This window comes from Bos indicus x Bos taurus, chromosome 1 (assembly GCF_003369695.1).
Source record: "Bos indicus x Bos taurus breed Angus x Brahman F1 hybrid chromosome 1, Bos_hybrid_MaternalHap_v2.0, whole genome shotgun sequence".
NCBI lineage: Eukaryota > Metazoa > Chordata > Mammalia > Artiodactyla > Bovidae > Bos > Bos indicus x Bos taurus.
In genome coordinates, this window is record NC_040076.1 from 87,878,758 (window position 1) to 87,897,072 (window position 18,315).

Genomic DNA, 18,315 nt, shown 5'->3' on the forward strand with positions numbered 1-18,315 from the left:
CCAGATCAATTTCCCAATGATACTTTAATATCTAATCCTCATTTCTTTTTACCTGATCCATTAACATATTACATTTGATACAATTCTTTAGTGAAAAATATAGAAGGAATAGAAGATTATGTGAATCATTCGCATAAGATAGGATATCCTTGTAACCTAAAGAGCCTTTGAGAAGAGACTTTGTGTTGACCACATTATTTGGCTCTAGTGCAACAGTCGGAGAAGGCAATGGCACCCGACTCTAGCACTCTTGCCTGGAAAATCCCATGGACGGAGGAGCCTGGTGGGCTGCAGTCCATGGGGTCGCTAAAAGTCGGACACGACTGAGTGACTTCACTTTCACTTTTCACTTTCATGCATTGGAGAAGGAAATGGCAACCCACTCCAGTGTTCTTGCCTGGAGAATCCCAGGGGCGGGGGAGCCTGGTGGGCTGCCGTCTCTGGGGTCGCACAGAGTCAAACACGACTGAAGCGACTTAGCAGCAGTAGCAGCAGCAGTGCAACAGTGATAGAAATAATTTTAAAAATAGCTAGAATGACTCTACATATGGAAATAAAAATATTAAAAATTTTTAATATTAAATTTTAAAATTAAAATTAAAAATATTATGAAAATATAGTTCCAAAGAACTTATGGGTCATAGAATGAAACATGATAGAAATTAGGATTCGTTTAGAATTGAATGAGAAGAAAACCTATATAGATCAACTATGTGGGCTACAGCTAAAGCAAAACAGATAGAACTACATAATCTAGAACTACATAGATGTTTATATTAGATAAGAAGAGAGCTTGCAAATTAATGTGCTAGGCATCCAATGTAAGGAGTTATTAAAAGATTAATAGAATATATTAAAAGAAAGTTTAAGGAAGACAATAAACACGAGTAAAAATAAATGGAATAAAAGATGCATTATATTAAAGAATCAATGAAATCAAAGGTTAATTTTTGAAAAGACTAATGAAATGGACAAACCTCTGATGAGAATAAAAAACTAGAAAAGACTCAAATATCAGGCATTTAAAAACCAAAGATATAGATACAGAATGAATTAGAAAGATGATAGAGGATATTAAAGACAACTTTATAGCAGGATATTTTAAAACCTTGATATATAATGTACTCAAATATATAGGAAAATTTTACTCAAATATATAAGGAAATTCCTACAAACTTATGGCTTATTGACACTGCTTTGAAATAACTGGAAAATCTGAATAGTTCTAAATCATTAAAAAATTGAATCAATACAAAATATCCTCAAAACGGAAATACCAGGCTCTGATGATTTATAGGTAAGTTCTACCTATATTATACAAATCGTTTGGAGAATCATATTCAGAGAAAGACTTGGTGACATAAAGACAGAAATTTACCACAAATTAAGTAATAGCTTTCATAAAATTTCAATAAGAAATCATAAGAGTTTTTTGGGAAGTAGGGTAGGAATGATTGGACAAGCTAATTCTAAAAATGTATATGGGAGTGCAAACATCTAAGGGTAGCAAATACAATCCTGATTACAAAAGAACAAGGCGGGTGACTTTTGTTCCAGAAATCAAGATGCATTATCATGCTAAAGTTGGTAAGCTCCGGTGTGGTGTTTGTCTGAGGTAGACAGAACGACTGGAGGGACAGAATAGAGATTCAGGAACATATCCATGCATGTGTGGAAACCTAATACAGGATACATGTGTACTTTTAGATCGTGTGGAAAGGAAAAACTATTCAACGAAAGGTGCTGAGCAATTGGTTTTCCATACAGAAAAAAAGAGGTGCCTAGTTCACACCACAAACAAAAATCAACTTCAGGTGATTAAAGATTTAGTTGTGAGAGGCAAACCTACGGCTGTATGTAAATTACCTGTACCGGAGCCTACCCTTTTGAACTTGGGATAGGAAGGGATTTCAGAATGCTCAGAAAATTGCTGACTGAGATCATACTAAAATTAAGAACTTTTGTCTATGAAAAGATACCATAAAGTGAAAATACAAGTAAACTGGAAGAAGCTATTTGTACACAATAAACAGACAAAATGTTAACAGAGACTTAACAAAAGTTTTTAATAGTTTATGTATGTACATGTGTGCTCAGTCACTTCAGTTGTATCTGACTGTTTGCGAACCTGTGGACTGTAGCCCACCAGGCTCCTCTGTCCATGGGATTTTCTAGGCAAGAACACTGGAATGGGTTGCCAGGCCCTCCTCCAGGGGATCCTCCTGACCCAGGGATCGAACCCGCATTTCCTGTGGCTCCTGCATTGCAGGCAGATTCTTTTACCACTGAGCCAAGGAAGCTCCTTTTTATAATTTATAAGCATTTAAAATTATTGCTGCAGGAGCATTGGTCTCAGTATTTAGTCTACTATACTGTCAGGAAAGGAAGTCTTATTGCTATTTCTCTCCTCCATCTCTTTTGCTTCTCCTGGAACACTTATTATTCACATGTAACTCTGATCCTTTTTTTTATGATTTCCATCTCTTTATACTTTCTCTCTGGATTTTGAGATATTTCTTTCAGTTTATCTTACAGTTCTCTCATTTTGTTTTCAGCCATTCTCTATGGTTATCATTCTATCTTCTATTAAGTTTTTAAATTAAAGAAAATAGAGGCTTTTATAAAGAATTCCTACATCAATAAGAAAAAGACAAAAATTCAGTAGAAAAATGGGCCACGTTATTGAACAGGCATTTCACAGGAAAGAACTAGGGAAGTACACATGGCCTTATTAATCTGAAAAATGAGAATTAAAAGCACAATATCCTCTGGATAAATAAAAATTAAAACCCCCAATAAACTGCAGAAAATTCTTAAAGAGATGGGAATCCCAGACTACCTGACCTGCCTCCTGACAAATCTGTAATGCAGGTCAGGAAACATCAGTTAGAACTGGACGTGGAACAACAGACTGGTTCCAAATCAGGAAAGGAGTATGTTAAGGCTGTATATTGTCACCCTGCTTATTTAACTTATATGCGGAGTACATCATGAGAAATGCTGGGCTGGATGAAGCACAAGCTGGAATCAAGATTGCCAAGAGAAATATCAATAACCTCACATATGCAGACGACACCATGCTTATGGCGGAAAGTGAAGAAGAACTAAAGAGCCTCTTGATGAAAGTGAAAGAAGAGAGTGAAAAAATTGGCTTGAAATTCAACATTCAGAAAACTAAGATCATGGCATCTGGTCCCATCACTTTATCACAAATAGGTGGGGAAACAATGGAAACAGTGACAGACTTTGTTTTTTTGGGGGTGGGGCTCCAAAATCACTGCAGATGTATGAATGACTGCAACCATGAAATTAAAGGGTGCTTGCTCCTTGGAAGAAAAGTTATGACCAACCTAGACAGCATATTAAAAAGCAGAGACATTACTTTGCCAACAGAGGTCTGTCTAGTCAAAGCTATGGTTTTTCCAGTAGTCGTGTATGGATGTGAGAGTTGGACTATAAAGAAAGCTGAGCACTGAAGAATTGATGCTTTTGAACTGTGTTGTTGGAGAAGACTCTTGAGAGTCCCTTGGACTGCAAGGAGATCCAACCAGTCCATCCTAAAGGAAATCAGTCCTGAATATTCACTGGAAGGAGTGATGCTGAAGTTGAAACTCCAATACTTTGGCTATCTGATGTGAAGAACTGACGGATTTGAAAAGACCCTGATGCTGGGAAAGATTGAAGGTGGGAGGAGAAGGTGACAACAGAGGATGAGATGGTTGGATGGCATCATTGATTCAATGGACATGAGTTTGAGTAAACTCCGGGGGTTGGTGATGGACAGGGAAGCCTGGCATGTTGCTGTCCATGGGGTTGCAAAGAGTTGGACATGACTGAGCGAGTGAACTGAACTGAAAACCCCCAAACTCGAGAGCAATGGAATCACATCTACAACTGCTTTGGAAAACGATGGCATTGTGCGGTGAAGTAGAAGCTGTGCATACTTTTGAACCAACTATTTTCGTTAGGTGTACAGCCTAAGAAATATTTGTATATATGTACATAGGCAGATGCACAAAAAGTATTACAGCAGCATTGTCAGTACAAAACTGGAAATAACACTAATATCTACGGGCAGTAGACTGGATGAATAAATGGTGGTATCTTCATATAATGGCATACTACACAGCAGACAGAATGAGCTACAGCTACTCACATCAGCACCAATAACTTGATAAATCATGGATCATGTTTGGTGAAAAAAGCCTGCTGCAGAACAATTCATACGGTATGTTTCCATTTGTATAAAGTCTTCAAACATTCAGAAGTAAACAATGTATTGTTTAAGCATTCAGATGTGATTAACTCATGAAGAAGAGCAAGGGAATGATAAACAGGAGGGTGGTTATCTCTGGGTGGGGGCTGGAGCAGGGAGGGGGACGCAGTTTAGGAAGAATCCTCAGGGGCTTCAAAAATTCCAGTTGTTTTATTTTTTAATCTTAGTGAAGGGTACTCAGATGTTTATTTTGTCATCATTCTCTGTATGTTTTGTGTGTGTGCTAAGTTGGTTTAATTGTGTCTGACTCTTTGCAACTCTATGGATCGTACCCTGCCAGGCTCCTCTGTTCATGGGACTCTCCAGGCAAGAATACTGGAGTGGATTGCCATACCCTCCTCCAGGGGATCTTCAGGGATTGAACCTGAGTCTCTTATGTCTCCTGCATTAGCCGACAGGTTCTTTACCACTAGCGATACCTGGAAAGCTCTCTCTGTATGTTAGCATGTGATAAATGTTACTTTATATTAATTCAACATTTAATAGAAGCAATCCAAAGAATATTTTGGTAATATTGGTGGTATTATCCTTAGTCAATAACCTCTCTCTAATAGTTATTACTGCTGTAACTTTATTTTGCTGTAGCTCTATTTATTTAAAGCAAAACTTTATTTTGCTTCCTGCAATTTAGAGAATAACATTGGCTCACCTAAAAAAGAAATTTGATCAAAGAAGGAAAAGTATTCCTTCACATTGCTGGGCATGTGAAATGGAGCACAAGGATAGAAACCAGTATTTTGCATATAGCAGATGATCACAAAAACAGGACTGGCTTTGAATTAAAATAATTCAAAAAATTTACATTTTTGAAAAACATGTAAAGTTGACTTCAGATTCCTTTGAACCATAAAAATTAGGCTTCAAAATTTTCAGTGGACTTTTCCTTCCACTTAGTTGCTCTGCCTGCCTATAAGTTTGTTTCCTGATGTTCTATTTCTTGAGGAATCCTAGGGAAGCTGATATCCTGACAGGCTTGGCTCTGGTCTCAGAACAGGCAGTGTGGAGTACCTGGGCCCTGGGATTGTCAGGGGGAACATAGCTGGAGAAGCTGGATGTATAGAGGCCAGGTTTGTAGGATAAGAAACTGAGGGTGGAATTATTACAAGCAGTTATGGGCAGTAGTTCCAGATAACCTAGTTAATTTATTTCCAAGTAATTAACTTGAGGACCTTGATTATCTAGATTTATGATCAGCCATCATTGGCTTCCTTATCACCATGACTACTGCCACCAAGATAATTAAGCAGAACAATAGCTGCCATTTAAAGTCATGCTGTTTGAGTCTTGTCCTACAAGAGTCTGTGAATTAGGCAGTGAAGATGGAGATGTGGTCAAGAAAGAGGTATAGACAAATGAACCAACATCAAACTAAGGATACTGGCATAGTACCAGATTCTATTGCTGTATTCTTTGGCTGTTGTTCCATTTGTCTTTGACTCTGTAGGCCAAAGTCATTCAGATTGATTTCATAAACCTTGACATCCTCATCCCATAAATAAAGCTTGCTGAAAATGATTTACTTATAGTCAATATTTTAATTATTTTAAATCCCATGATTATTGAAATCATGCTCTGGAAATAAAACCATGAAAGTAGTGATTTAAGAATTTTATAGAATCTTATTTGTGCAGAATATGAAGCTAATTATTTGCTCCTTTTAATTCCACAAATATAGCCAATATATCATGTTAGTATATTTATTATCTCCTTTGATACACAATTTTCAACTCTATTCTGACAGTGTTTTCCCCTATGGGCTTGGCTGTTCACTGCTGCTCTGGCTGTCTCATGTTTGATAAGGGCCTAGCTACGCCATAGGGTTGGAGAAGGCAATGGCACCCCACTCCAGTACTCTTGCCTGGAAAATCCCATGGATGGAGGAGCCTGGTAGGCTTTAGTCCATGGGGTCGCTAAGAGTCGGACACGACTGAGCGACTTCACTTTCACTTTTCACTTTCATGCATTGGAGAAGGAAATGGCAACCTACTCCAGTGTTCTTGCCTGGAGAATCCCAGGGACGGGGGAGCCTGGTGGGCTGCTGTCTATGGGGTTGCACAGAGTCGGACACGACTGAAGTGACTTAGCAGCAAGCCATAGGGTAAAGGGGACAGAGTGCAACCTTGGGTTTAAATCTTGATTCAATCACTGGCTAGTTGTTGGACTTTTGGAAGTTTACTTAAACTCTCTTATCTTCAGCTTCCTCAATTGTAAAATGGGCATAATAATCTTTATCTTATAAATTAGAAGAGACAGTTTATGAAAACATGTAGTGCAGAGTAATTGCTTCTTAAATATTAATCCTTTTGCTTGTAAAATTTATATAGACAGCAAAATATATTTAATTAAGTTACTCAATGAGAATAAATGAAAGGTGAAACAAATGCACCATGCTTCCACCTGCTCTGATAAAACCTTCAAAATCTGAGGACTGGCTGTGACAGTCACAGCATTCCTATAGGGCACCGAAAACTCTGCCTTCCACACCATCACTGGTAGTGACATTTTTTTTTTTTTTTAAGAAATGAGGAAATTTTATACAAAATATGAAATTTAAAAATAATACATCAAATTTCAGTCTTATTGTAAAAGTCTTGCTGAAAGATGATTCAGCTAAGCTACCTGAAAGCAAATGAAAAATAACTTGATTAAGCATTGAGAAAAAGCATGTGAAAACCTAGTGATGAACAAAGACAGTAAATTTTCAGTTGATCTGCTTCTCTCATGATGAGTACCAAGACTTTGATCAAACACTAGTTGCCTTCTGAGCTGTAATTTTACTTAAACATCATGTCATTATTTTTTCCATAATTAAGATAATATAACATTAAAAAGCATTTGGAAAATGGAGGAGTAGAAAACATACTTTTACTTCCATGCTTTTTCCCATGTATATATTTTTTTGTGGCTGCAATTATAGTTTGTATGCAATTTTCAACTTGAATTGTCAGTTAATATTATGCTTAAACAATTTGAGCTGCTACGTGACATATTACATTCTATGATTTAACAGATTTTCTATTGCGAATATTAAAGTTGCTTCCAAACTTTTGCTATAATACAAAATTATTGTGAGGAGCAATTTTGCTTTTAGAATTTTAAAAGGATTTTATCTGTAGGGAAATATATATTTTTAAAAGGAAAAATAGAAGTACTAGTTATTAGAATTTATACTCAAGTAAACTCCTGCAGGTCCTTTTTCTTGTGCCCAATGCCATTTATCAATTTTTATCAGATTCTGCAGTCAAATGAGTCTTGCTTAAGTTGCAGTATATTCGTATAGTCAATTGTGTTTAAAATTTAGCTTCACTAAACCCAAGAAACAGCACCAGGTCAATAAGAAAAAGACACAGAAGAAAAAAGAGAAATCAAATGTTCAAAATGGCCAGAGAAGTTTGTGAATGCATTTATTTCCAAAGCAGAAGACTGGGTTGGACTGAATAATTGTCATTTTGTCTTTCATTAACACTGCCTTTGCCCTTTAATCTTTTTGCTTACCCCTCCTCCCCATTTCTCCCCAATGCCAGGCTACTTTTCCAAGGAGTTTGAAGGCTCCCTGGATGTATCCATCCTTTTTTCATTCTCTCTTAGTTTTTGCTTTCCTTCCCTGCCATATGTCCAGTGCCTTGAAGAATTTTCATCATTTCAGCTCAATATTTATTGAGCATCTACTATGTGCCAGGTATGACGGTAGGAGGTGAAAATTCAAGGGAGACTAAAACACAGATTTTGTGCTGGTCAAGAGGATATTGGGAGGTTTGACTGAATGGGTATCCAAAGACAGAGATAGAAGTAACCAAGAGACCAGTGTGTGTATAAGTGCAGGGGTAAAGGGCATTTTGGGCTTCCTTCATCTGCCTGCAATGTAGGAAATCCGGGTTCAATTCCTGGGTCAGGAAGATCCCCTGGAGAAGGAAATGGCAGCCCACTCCAGTATTCTTGCCTGGAAAATCTCATGGACAGAGGAGCTTTACGGGCTACAGTCCATGAGGTCGCAAGAGTCAGACATGACTTAGCGACTAAACCACCACAAACCACCACCACCAAAGGGCATTTCTGACAGGCAACAGCTTTTGCAAAGCTATGTAGTAGGAGTGAGCATGGAAAGTACAAGGAGGAGGAGGCCAAAGTGTCTGAAACCTTGTTCCTTCAACCCAGAGCCCATTCTACCTTAACACTCGCAAAATAGAAAGCTCAGTTGCCTAATGCTTTCTCTTTGGTGGGCTTTCTGTGTATTCTAGTTAAATGATTCCAAAAAGCCCCCTGAGTCCCAGTGATTTACCTTTTCTCATCATGTCTGTAAGATGAAGAAGTCCGGCCACTGGTCCATATAAACATCTTAGAGGATGTTGGTCCAGGGGCTTCTTTCCTTATGGTGGAAGTCCTGGAGGAGTGGCGAAAAGACCTAGAAGAGATACACACTGAAGTTAAAGCCATTACTTAAAGTTTGGGGAACTTTGTATCAATGCCTGTTCAGTCATTTCAGTCGTGTCTGACTTTTTGCAACACCCTGGACTGTAGCCTACCAGGTTCCTCTGTCCATGGCATTCTTCAGGCACGAATACTGGAGTGGGTTGCCGTGCCTTCCTCCAAGGGATCTTCCCAACTCAGGGATTGAACCCATGTCTCTTGTGTCTTCTGCATTGACAGGCAGATTCTAGTGTCACCTAGGTAACCCCTCTGTATCAATAGCACCAATAAATCTCGGTGGACTGACCATCTTAATTAAGACCAGGTTTCTCTTGCTGTAGGGCAGCAGTTTTCAACTCTGGCTGCACATTTAAGTCAAATGGGAATCTTAAAAAATACTGAAGGCTGGATCTCTCCCTCAAAAATGTGCATTCAGTTTTTTTTTTTTTTAAACTTCCTAGTTGTTTCTAATGCATTGCTAGGATGAAGAGACACTCCTTTAGGGAAACATGTTTTCCAATTGATGTTATTATCATATTCCCTCCAAGATATCTCCTCCAAAAATATAATTTGGTAGAGTTTTACTTATTTATTAGCCACTCTGTGCAGCATGTGGGATCTTAGTTCCCCAACCAGGGATTGAACCTGTGTCCCCTGCAGTGGAAGTGCCAAGTCCTAACCACTGGACCTGCAGGGAACTCTCTATATTTGGTCCAGTTTAGCATTCTATATTTTTCCAAAGTTTTGGTTCAGGGTTGGTTCTATTCCTCTGTTCCTCTTCAAGCTGTTCTCCTTGATGCTGACAGATGTGACATGTTAGTGATGACAGATCATCTTTTAAATGTGTTCTGCTGTTGCCAAAGCTGAAAGTTCATCCCTTGCAGTTGAGCCTCTGAGAAAATCATGGCATCAGTGGCAGCAGATATTCACTGCTCCTAAGGGCCAGGTTTATAGGATCCGGAGTCAAGATGTTAGAAGACTGTTGTGTTCTTTTGGTTATGACATGGTTTGGGGATTAGTTCTTTCATCTTGAATTTAGAAATATGAAATATCATAACACTCTTAGTCACATATATAAAAGTTAAAATGATATTTAATAAATATAGAAAAGGAGGAAAGGTGATTCCTTCATGAATGCATGGTCAATCATGGATTTCCTTTAGGTTGAGCATAATATTATTGGTAAGCATGAGACTGGAAATGATATTAAGTACTATATACTATATCTGGGCTTCCCCAGTGGCTCAGCGGGTAAAGAACGCATCTGCAATGCAGGAGACACAGGAGGCTTGGGTTCCACCCCTGGGTTGGGAAGATCCCTTGGAGGAGGGCATGGCAATCCATCCAATATTCTTGCCTGGAGGAATCTTATGGATAGAGGAGCCTGGAAGGCTACAGTTCATAGGGTTGCAAAGAGTCAGACATGACTGAAGTGACTGAGCATGCACACGCTATATTAGCTACTACATGCCAGGCAATTTGCATAGATTATCTATGTATGTGTCATGAAATGTGTATACCAATATCTATGTGATGTTTATATTTTGAAAACCATTCAAGGTAGATAATGCTATTATTTCCAGGCTACAAATGATGCTTTTAGGGGACTGAGCTATTTGCTCACATTTAGAAAAGGTGGAGCCATGTCTGCTTGTCTCCAATCCTTGTGCTTTCTGGAGAAAGATATGTTATAGTCTAGCCCAGAGATTCTCAATGTACACAGGATTTATCTGGAGATCTTGTGACCATGCAGATTCTGATTCAAGTGAGTCTAGGGAGGGAGCCCAAGATTTTGCATTTTTAGTAGGCTCTTGATGATGCTGATATTGCTGGAGGAAACACGAAGCACCTAGGACTCAGAGCATATACTCAGAATCAGTGGTTGTTATTGGCCTAGTTTTTTTAAATTTTTATTAATTAGCTGTGTGGCCTTGAGAAAGGCACTTATCTTTGCAGGGGCTTAGTTGTTTTTAATCTGTAACATGAAAAGTTTGAAACTGATAACCTCTGAGATCCTTCTCAGCTTCAAAATTTTGTGACTCAGTACATTGAAGGATGAATTAAAGTGTATTTAAATCATTGTGTACTGACTTCCTGGAAGTAATTCTGGGAATAGATCTCCTTCTGTAACCCTTGGGTCAGCATCAGAGATAGAAGGAACAGAGGCCATGGGAAGTGCTTGGGGTTTGACAAGCAGTATAGATGCAAGATATAATACTTCTACCCTTGGTTTCTCAGGATGAATGATAGGAATGAAAAGATACACCTGAATGGATACCCTGGACAGTTTCAAAAAGATTTAGAAGTTGAATCTGCTTAGCTCTGGGATCTGGGACATTTAAAGTTATTTAAATTTCCTTTTGAACATCTTTAAAACACATAAGGTAGAATAGGAATTAAATTTGTTATTAGAACTAGACAGTCTTTGAAAGTGAAAGTGTTAGTTGCTCTGTCATGTCTGACTCTCTGCCCCATGGACTGTAGCCCATCAGGCTCCTCTGTCCATGGCATTTTCCAGGCAAGAGTACTGGAGTGGGTTGCCATTTCCTTCTCCAGGGGATCTTCCCAACCCAGAGATTGAACCTGGGTCTCCGCATTGCGGGCAGATTTTTTAACCTTTGAGCCATTAGGAAAGCCCAGACAGTCTTTAGGAAATAAGAATGATTTGTGTGTGTGTGTGTGTGTGTGTGTGTATGTGTGTTAGTCGCTCAGTTGCGTCTGACTCTTTGCAACCTCATGGGCTATAGCCTACCAGGTTCCTCTGTCCATAGAGTTCTCCAGGCAAGAATACTGCAATGAGTTGCCATTCGCTTCTCTAGGAGATATTCCTGACCCAGGGATTTAACCCGAGTCTACTTGCATTGCAGGCAGATTCTTATCACCTGAGCCACCGTGTAAGCTAAATGACCTACTTTATAAGAATGAAGATTGGCTTAAACCTTCAGGAAGGTATTTCAACACTGACTCTGGTGGAATCTTCTGATCGTTGTAGTCACTCCTCAAGGGTTGGGTTGAAGCAGGCAAAAAAAGGGGCACACTTTGAATTCAGGTAAAGCGATAAATTGCTGAGCTCCCACCATCCTGTTACTAGTTATAAGCCAGGCTTTAATAGACACACCATCCATATTATAAATGATTTGAAATTATTCCAAGTGAAGGGGCTGTGGTGATTTTAATATACTTAACAATGCTTTTCAGACTATGTGTCATTTCAGCATTGCACCCTTGCACTGCTGTTTGAAGATGATACAGAAGGGAAGAGATGAAAGGTATACTTATTCTAATTAACTGTCTAACGATGGTTGGAAAGGACTTAATGACTCCTCAGCTTATCCTAAGAAGTGGATTTGGAGTTTCTCCACCCCAGTTTTCTTTTACAAACTGTTATTTAAAACCTGCTAAGTTTGTTGTTAATTAAAATTAAATGAGTAGCTTTAAGGACAACAGTATAAAGGTCCTGTGGAGGTTCAAAAAAGTTCCAGGCTTCAAAGAAACACCCAGAATATGTTGACAGGAGTTGGTTTGGTGGGTCCCTCAGCTCAAATGCAGCTCTCCTGAACGTCTCAAGTAATTAACTCTGTTCACTTTATAAGACAAGGAACACCTCATTTGAATTGTGATTAGAAAACTGATATGGAGACGAATAAACCACTTTATAAAATTTTGTAATTTGGAATCTTAGTATGGAAAAGAGGCCTGTAATGGTGGACACTTGGGGCCGAGGGCAGGGGGAGGAAACCTGGAACAAATTCTGTCATCCAAAGACCAGGAACTGGGGTGAACCTGGCTGAGCCTCGACTATATGATTGCGGATGAGTATGGTCTGAAAACCAGATGCCCTAAAAGACATAATTTCAGCTTTGAATGAAAGCAGGAATCAGGGAGAATGTAAGAATTTCTTTGCCTCAGGAATTTATAGATAGCCTCTTTCCGTTTCTCAGGCATACACCTCGGTGGGTTTCTACCTCTCTGACTCAGCTCACATTTCCCCTCTGCCTCCCTTTCCTGCCGGGAGGAAGGAGAGGAAATGAGTTCCTCTGTTTCCAAGGCCATCTCAGGTGTCATCTCTTCTGTGAAGCTTTTTCTCACCCCCACAAACAGCTTCCTCAGCCCGGCTCCCAGTTCTTGGTACCCACCTCTGGTAGAGCAATGCTGTGGGCCTTCCAGGCAGGGCTGTGTCTTATGCCTTCTTTTGGCACAATGCAGGACCCACAGTGATGCACTGGTCATGTTCACTGCCTGCCTTGACATCTAAGTATCTGCTGTTGGAAAGTACGACCAAAACAGCACGTGAAATACTGACCAGCTTAAACTGGTTTTGCTTCCTTAAAGCAGGTTGTTGATTAATCAAACCTGCAGTTATTTTATAGAGTCGGCATTGTTCATGTGCAGGATGGAAACTGGTCTTCAAGATGACCCTGAGCCAAGAATCTTCAGTATCTGGAACTCAAAGAATAAAAATGTTGCCACCAGAGCCCTTTATGAAGCAAGAAGTCCTTCAGTAAGGAAAACTTGGCTTCCAGCAGTACTAAGAGTTTATATAGACTGATTGGAAAATAGTCAATCAGCTTCCAAGTTTGCAATTCTCCTAACCCTTTAAAATCCACCTTGATCCCTGGATCTCGGAGACAGATTGGAGAGGCTTGCCTCCTGTCTTCTTGCTGGTCAACCTCACAACAAAGCACTTTCTTTTCTCAAAAGCTGGTGCCATTGTATGGGCCCTTGCTTGGTAACAAGACCACAGGTTCTGACGTTGGCCTCCTGTGTTGTAGCTCCCTACTGCTGGACGAGCTGCTGCCTCATTCCAGGTCATTTCCTGAGCTCAGGATGGGGTTCCTTTCCCCCATTCCCTACCTCCTCGCTTTCCTTCTCCTGATTGTACCACTCCTTCTGCTTCTCTCTCTCTCATTTTTTAAAAATATATTTATTTTTGGTTTGGCTAGGTCTTCGTTGCTGTGCGTGGGCTTTCTCTGCTTGCAGTGAGCAGGGGCTACACTAGTTGCAGTGCGTGGGCTTTCTCTGCTTGCAGTGAGCAGGGGCTACACTAGTTGCAGTGCGTGGGTTTCTCATGGCGATGGCTTTTTTTTGTTGCAGAGCACAGACTCTGAGTGCTCAGCCGTTAGTAGTTGCAGCTCCTGGGCTCTAGAGCTCAGGCTTAGGTTTGTGGCACACGGGTTTAGTTGTTCTGAGGCATGGGGAATCTTCCTGGACCAGGGATGGAACCCATGTTTTCCGCATTGGCAGGTGGATTCTTTACCATGAGCCACCAGGGAAGCCCCTCCCTCTGTCTCTTTTGTTGACTTGGACAGAATGTTTCTATTACTTGCTGAACTATCACTCAGAAAGGTTTTCTTTAGAAATGGCAGCATATTCTAATGAAAATGTGAGCAGGAGAGTCAGATGTTTGTTTGCCTCTTGGCGTCACCACCCACCGACCATGCGACTTTGAACAAGTCAGTGTAACATTTCTGTGTCTTGGTTTCCCTAGTTGTAAAAATAGGAATGATAATACTTATCTTTCTGGGTTGCTTGGAAGATTAGTAAGTTAACAGATGCAAAAGTACATTGAGTAAATCAAGGCACATGCTAAACATTAGTTTACTTCTTTCCCCCCTTGTTCATGAGTAGTGAATTAGATTTATCTTTTCGTAAAAAAATCTAATTAAGGAGCCTTGTACTTGTACATTGAGACTATTGATTTTCTTTTTCTTACTGGTCAGAGGCAGAGAGAAAACAATTTTCTGAGGTATTGAGATAATGAAATCTGAAGTATTATACTTCCTCATTCACCTTGATACCCATCTTGACCCAGAGGAGCATAAATGCAGTGACTCTGAACACTGCCTGAACAATATAATCATTGGGAAGAATTAAAAAAATCCTGTTGCCTAGATCTCAAACCAGACCAGTGAGAATCTCTAGGGGTGGGTCCCTGGCATCAGAATTTTTTCTTTCTTTTTTTTTTTTAATTTAATTTTATTTTTAAACTTTACAATATTGTATTGGTTTTGCCAAACATCGTAATGAATCCGCCACAGGTATACTTGTGTTCCCCATCCTGAACCCTCCTCCCTCTTCCCTCCCCATACCATCCCTCTGGGTCGTCCCAGTGCACCAGCCCCAAGCATCCAGTATCGTGCATTGAACCTGGACTGGCGACTCGTTCCATATATGATATTATACGTATTTCAATGCCATTCTCCCAAATCATCCCACCCTCTCCCTCTCCCACAGAGTCCAAAAGACTGTTCTATACATCAGTGTCTCTTTTGCTGTCTCGTATACAGGGTTATTGTTACCATCTTTCTAAATTCCATATATATGCGTTAGTATACTGTATTGGTGTTTTTCTTTCTGGCTTACTTCACTCTGTATGATAGGCTCCAGTTTCATCCACCTCATTAGAACTGATAAGCTTTCTGGGTGACTCTGATGTGCAGCCAAGGTGGGAAACTCTGCTAAAAATTCTCAGGTTCTGGTTTCACCTAAGTTCTTTATGGAGACTCCCCTTGCTTCTAGAAGCTTCAGCTGGAGAGTAACAGTTCAATGAGTGATACTGTGCCGTGGCTTCTCATTTCCTGTCAGCACCGAAGCCTCAAGGTGACAGCTGCAAGGACAAGTGGCATGCAAGGCAGGGAAAGAGCCAGGTGGATGCAGTTTTTTAGTGTCAGTGGCCTTGAGCTATGCATATGGGGTGCTCTTGATGCATTCTGCTTTATTAAATAGCAAGCAGGAGCCAGTGGAACTATTTAACACCTAATTACATGTCTAATCTTGTGTAAAATTGTAACACTAATGACATCACAGCAGCAACTTAAAAGGTCACTTGAAGCACAGAAATTTAGGAATGCTTCTAACATGGGACTTTATCTCTTGCAGAAGGCAAATTATATGTTCTCCCCAGGAATTGAGTTGTTTTGGCTCCAGGGCCTTTGGAGGGAGAAGCCAAATGTAGGGTGATAATTTTAGACCTAGTGATTTAATTTAGAAAACATTGATATTTCTTATTAAGAGCAGTTTTAAATATCTTTGGAATGTTTTCTTCAAAAGTGAACAACTATACCTTGTTTTAATTAAGTCATTTGAGTATCTGTTAGACAGCATTTATAAGTGTGTTCCATGTACAGGCACCAAGCCACCCATTTCTGCTTCTAAGGATAGTTCATGGAGGAGTCAGAATAATACATCGACATTTGCACTATACCCAAGATGCTCTTTCTAAGGGTGCTACAACTTCCCAGTGGGTTTGTCCAATAGCTTCTTGTCTTTCCACACCTTAAATAAGGTTGCTGAATTTGTTATTTCTCTGTTTGCCAAATTTGATATTTTTGGTTGTTTCCTTCTAAAAATGTCATAAAAATGTGTTACCACCTTGACTTAAAGAGCAATGCTGTCTTGGTTCTCTTTCTTACTCCCGAGTTGCTTATTCCATTTCTTTGTTGGGTTCCTATTTCTCTGTTCACACCTTAAATGTTACCATCTGAAGGACTAGCAAGTGCTACTGAATAGCATCTTGACAATGTCTCACAACAGGAATCTAAAGACCTTTCTCCCCTATTTGATGCCTGGAGGACTAAGTGAATAGTTCCACTTGCTCTTCATCTGTAGAGGTAAAGAAGTTTATCACTGAACATTGTAGCCTCTTTGAAAAGGATCAGATAGGAATGATTCTCTGAATTGTTAGTGCAGGCTGTTTCTTAATAACTGGGTTGACCACGTGTGGACTCCTCTGCCTGGAGATGGGTGTGGGAGTCACATGACTTTTGTCATGTATGTGGACCAACTTTTGTTCATGTAATTGTGATGTGCTTGATTTCTGTTTCAGGAGGACACAGCTCAAGTTAAATAACTTACCTTTTCTTTAACCTGCTAGTAACTTGGCTCATTGAGCTCAGCCATCTGGAGGCTCTGGGCTTCTACCATTCCATTCTATCACTAATTTCAGACAAAACACTAAGTGCAGACAAAACACTCTGTCCTTGCACTCCCCAGCCTTTAGGGTGCCACCAGTGAAAGGATGACTGTGGAGCTGCACTCTATTCTTTCAGTTAAATCAGCATTCATTTCTTCATTCGACAAATATTTATTGAAGATGTAACCCTGTGGCAGGCACTGAGCCTGGGTGTTGGAGATAGTGATGAGCACAACTGCATGGCCCTTCTCTATGGCGCTTAGGGTGTTTCTAGATGAGGAGACAGACTAGTCAGACAAGTGTGGGTATGGGGTTTAGTATAAGATTGTTGTGCATGTCATGTGATGAAATAAGTTTTGCATCACATTTACAGTCATAACAGCTATCAGAAATGATGATCTCAGAACTTAACTGAAAGAAATTTGAAATTAGTTTCAGGTTGAACTCCCTCCCTAATTACTACAGCTCCACAATGTACTAATTATATAATCTAAATACACTGTTAAACTTCCCTGAGCCTCATTTTTTTTTCTCATCAAGGAAATCGAAGTAGTAACGAATATCATACTATTCATGGGGTTCTCAAGGCAAGAATTCTGAAGTGGTTTGCCATTCCCTTCTCCAGTGGACCATATTCTGTCCCAAAGAAAGGCAATGCCAAAGAATGCTCAAACTACTGCACAATTGCACTCATCTCATATGCTAGTAAAGTAATGCTCAAAATTCTCCAAGCCAGGCTTCAGCAATACATGAACTGTGAAGTTCCAGATGTTCAAGCTGGTTTTAGAAAAGGCAAAGGAATCAGAGATCAAATTGCCAACATCTGCTGGATCATGGAAAAAGGAAGAGAGTTCCAGAAAAACATCTATTTCTGCTTTTTTGACTATGCCAAAGCCTTTGACTGTGTGGATCACAATAAACTGTGGAAAATTCTGAAAGAGATGGGAACACTAGACCACCTGACCTGCCTCTTGAGAAACCTATATGCAGGTCAGGAAGCAACAGTTAGAACTGGACATGGTTCCAAATAGGAAAAGGAGTACGTCAAGGCTGTATATTGTCAACCTGCTTATTTAACTTCTATGCAGAGTACATCATGAGAAATGCTGGGCTGGATGAAGCACAAGCTGGAATCAAGATTGCTGGGAGAAATATCAATAACCTCAGATATGCAGATGACACCACCCTTATGGCAGAAAGTGAAGAGGAACTAAAAAGCCTCTTGATGACAGTGAAAGTGGAGAGTGAAAAAGTTGGCTTAAAGCTCAACGTTCAGAAAACTAAGATCATGGCATCTGGTCCCATCACTTCATGGGAAATAGATGGGGAAACAGTGGAAACAGTGTCAGACTTTATTTTGGGGGGCTCCCAAATCACTGCAGATGGTGACTGCAGCCATGAAATTAAAAAACGCTTAACTCCTCAGAAGGAAATTTATGACCAACCTGCTGCTGCTGCTGCTGCTAAGTCGCTTCAGTCGTGTCTGACTCTGTGCGACCCATAGACGGCAGCCCACCAGGCTTCCCGTCCCTGGGATTCTCCAGGCAAGAACACTGGAGTGGGTTGCCATTTCCTTCTCCAATGCATCAAAGTGAAAAGTGAAAGTGAAGTCGCTCAGTCGTGTCTGACTCTATCGACCCCATGGAGTGCAGCCTACCAGGCTCCTCCATCCATGGGATTTTCTAGGCAAAAGTACTGGAGTGGGGTGCCATTACCTTCT

General features: G+C 40.0%; 1 protein-coding gene across 6 annotated transcripts in view; it reads right to left on the minus strand.

The window, feature by feature from the left end:
- The window catches only part of KCNMB2 (potassium calcium-activated channel subfamily M regulatory beta subunit 2), a 301,069-nt gene that overhangs the window by 27,927 nt on the left and 254,827 nt on the right, over positions 1-18,315 (minus strand). For all 6 annotated transcript variants that reach the window (XM_027540575.1, XM_027540539.1, XM_027540566.1 and 3 more), the window contains one exon: positions 8,556-8,678. In XM_027540575.1, the coding sequence (XP_027396376.1) occupies positions 8,556-8,611 (56 nt within the window). In that variant the 5' untranslated portion in view covers positions 8,612-8,678. The remainder of the gene's footprint in view (positions 1-8,555; positions 8,679-18,315) is intronic.